Below are 2,548 nucleotides of genomic sequence, written 5' to 3'. Positions count from 1 at the left end.
ACTGGAGCCTGGGGCTAAACACTGTTCTGCATCGTTTACATATAACAGGAAAAGAGTGGGACCTAGGAGGCTACCCTGGGGCACTCCAGCCTTGATCGGGAACAGTGGGGAGGACTGACCGCCAACAACTACAGTCAGTTTTCGGTCATGGAGATACGACCTTAGCCAAGCCAGGAGTTGGCCGTGGATGCCACATTGCTGTGCCTTCGCAAGGACACCTGGGTGGGAAACCTTGTCGAATGCCCCGGCAATATCAACTGCCAGGGCATGCACAAGACCGCCGCCAGCCAGGGTAGTGGCCCAGGAATGCAGGAGAGCCGTCAGTAGGTCACTTGTGCCCAGTCCACGTCGGAAGCCAAACTGGGACGAGGAGAAGAGTTGATGGGTTTCCAGGTGGTTCACAAGCTGCCGATTGATGATACCTTCCATGATCTTAGAGATGATCGTCAGGAGAGATATAGGCCGGTAGTTCTTCATCATGGATTTGGGTCCTTTCTTGTGCACTGGAACGACACGGGCAATTTTCCATGATTGGGGCTGGACTCCATTTGCAAATCACAGGCGAAACAATCTAGCCAGCGGATGTGCTAGTTCAGCTGCACACTCCTTGAGTACTCGTCCTGGGATCTCATCTGGACCAGTGGATTTGGATGTGTTGAGACGCTTCAGGCACTGTTGGACTTCAGAGACGCGGAAGCGGATGCGCTGCAGGCCCGGAGTGGTAGTGCGGGGTGTTGCTGGTAACTCAGCATTGTCGATGTCATTATCCCCAAGGCTACATTTTTCAGCAAAGAATCTAGCAAGGCACTCGCTCTTGGCTTTCGATGTACTGTGCTCGTGCCCGTCAGCATCAGTGAGTGTTGGCACGTCTGTAGTCCTACCCAGACCGGCGGCGCGCTTGACATTCCTCCACCAGTCCTTGTCTCTCATGGAACCACGTGTGAGACGCTCTTGGACTGTCTGCTCTTCAGCTTGTTGTGCACGATGTTGGGTTGTAATAGATTGAGTGACAGTTGTCATGAACGACTGCTTCAGGCATTCGCTGGGCCCCTGGTGACGCCAGGCCTTCCACGCTTTCTCTTTGGCACGTTGAGCCTCAGTGCATTCTGGTGTCCACCAGCTCGGATCGGACGGCCTTGTTTCCAGCATCTTGTGGGGAATAAACTGCAGCATCCCAGACACGATGTGCCTAGTAACAAGGCTGCATGCTTCCTCTGGGTCCTCCGGAAACTCAGCTGCCCAGGCAATGCGACGGTAGTGGGCACGCAGTCTGTTCCAGTCGGCTTGGCCATATCGCCACACACGCCTCCGTGTGCTGGGCTCATTTTCTAGCGGGGCTTGAGCGAGCACAGCGTGGACAACACAATGGTCTGACCTTCCTATCGGCGGCGAGATACCGGTGGTCACAGTACCAGTGAAGTCAGAGAGCACTAAGTCCAGGGTGTTGAGACCTCGGGTTGGTTCTTGGACATGCTGCATGAGGCTGTGGGCAGCGCTTAGTTCCTCCATGTACTCCCCTGCACGGGTGGTCTTAGAGCTGCCGAGCCAAGCCGTGTTGTGGACATTGAAGTCTCCGACCAGCATGGTGTGGGTGCCGTGTTTTCTGACGCTATCCAGGATGCCATCGAGGTGCTCAAGTGTTGAGATATCAGTGTCTGAGGCGGATCCTGGCCTGTATACAGCACCCAGCACTATCTTACCATGATGGGCAGACTGCACTGTGAGCCAAGTTACTTCGTGAACAGATGAGTCGTACTGATCTAGATGATGGTACGCCAATGGGCTGCGTATCCAGATTGCTATGCCACCACCATGTTCAGTCCTGTCACGCCGGAGTGGGCCGGAGTACCCTGGGATGGCTGACTCGTGAAGGGAGAATTTCTCTGCGGTGATCTTGGTTTCAGTGACAACAGCGATATCAGCTTTGGAGGATACAAGCGCGTGTTGAAACTCTCCAAATTTGGACATGATTCCACCAGCATTTGTAAGGAGGATTTTCATTGTTGCTTGCTTGCAGTATCTGCGCTGCTGCTTTTGTTGTTGCTTGCAGTATCTGCGCTGTTGCTTTTGTTGTTGCTTGCAGTATCTGCGCTGTTGCTTTTGTTGTTGCTTGCAGTATCTGCGCTGCTGCTTTTGTTGCTACCTGCGCTTTGCAGTGGATTGGGCAGGGATGGGGATGTCTCTGGCGTGTCAGTTGGTGGGCAGCCAGGCTGAGCTGACCCTGGTACTGTCTTGTGAGTGTCGGATGTGTGGAAGGTCCACCTCCTGCAATAAAGTGGCCTTGGCCAGAAGTTGGCAGCCAGCAGGATATGCAGGGAGCTGGCATCCACAAACGCTCTTGCAGACATGCAGCCGCTAGCATTGACATGCATGCTACAGGTGTGGAGCACTACTGGTGTGTCGGAGTTGACGGCCCTGCTACGCAAATCAACAAATTCGCGTAACCGGTCTTCAGTTGTCTCCCTGCTGAGGTTACCAACATATACGACAGCTCTCTTCGCTCTGTGGGGCCCATCTGCAATTAGTTTCCATGCATCGTCGGAGATGG

General features: G+C 54.0%; 1 protein-coding gene across 1 annotated transcript; it reads right to left on the bottom strand.

Moving 5' to 3' along the window:
• Window positions 1–555: 555 nt before the first annotated feature.
• Window positions 556–1,968, bottom strand: LOC135830202 (uncharacterized). The gene has a single exon (XM_065342563.1). It carries the CDS (start codon window positions 1,966–1,968, stop codon window positions 556–558), a length of 1,413 nt encoding a protein of 470 aa, XP_065198635.1.
• Window positions 1,969–2,548: the final 580 nt, after the last annotated feature.

This window comes from Sycon ciliatum, chromosome 1, assembly GCF_964019385.1.
Source record: "Sycon ciliatum chromosome 1, ocSycCili1.1, whole genome shotgun sequence".
In the NCBI taxonomy this organism is placed as follows: Eukaryota; Metazoa; Porifera; class Calcarea; order Leucosolenida; family Sycettidae; genus Sycon; species Sycon ciliatum.
The sequence above is the reverse complement of the archived record's forward strand: the minus strand, read 5'-3'. Positions and strand labels throughout refer to the sequence as shown.

Excerpts from the sequence above, each read along its gene's own strand:
- LOC135830202 (XM_065342563.1), bottom strand. The coding sequence starts at position 1,968 with ATGTCCAAATTTGGAGAGTTTCAACACGCGCTTGTATCCTCCAAAGCT.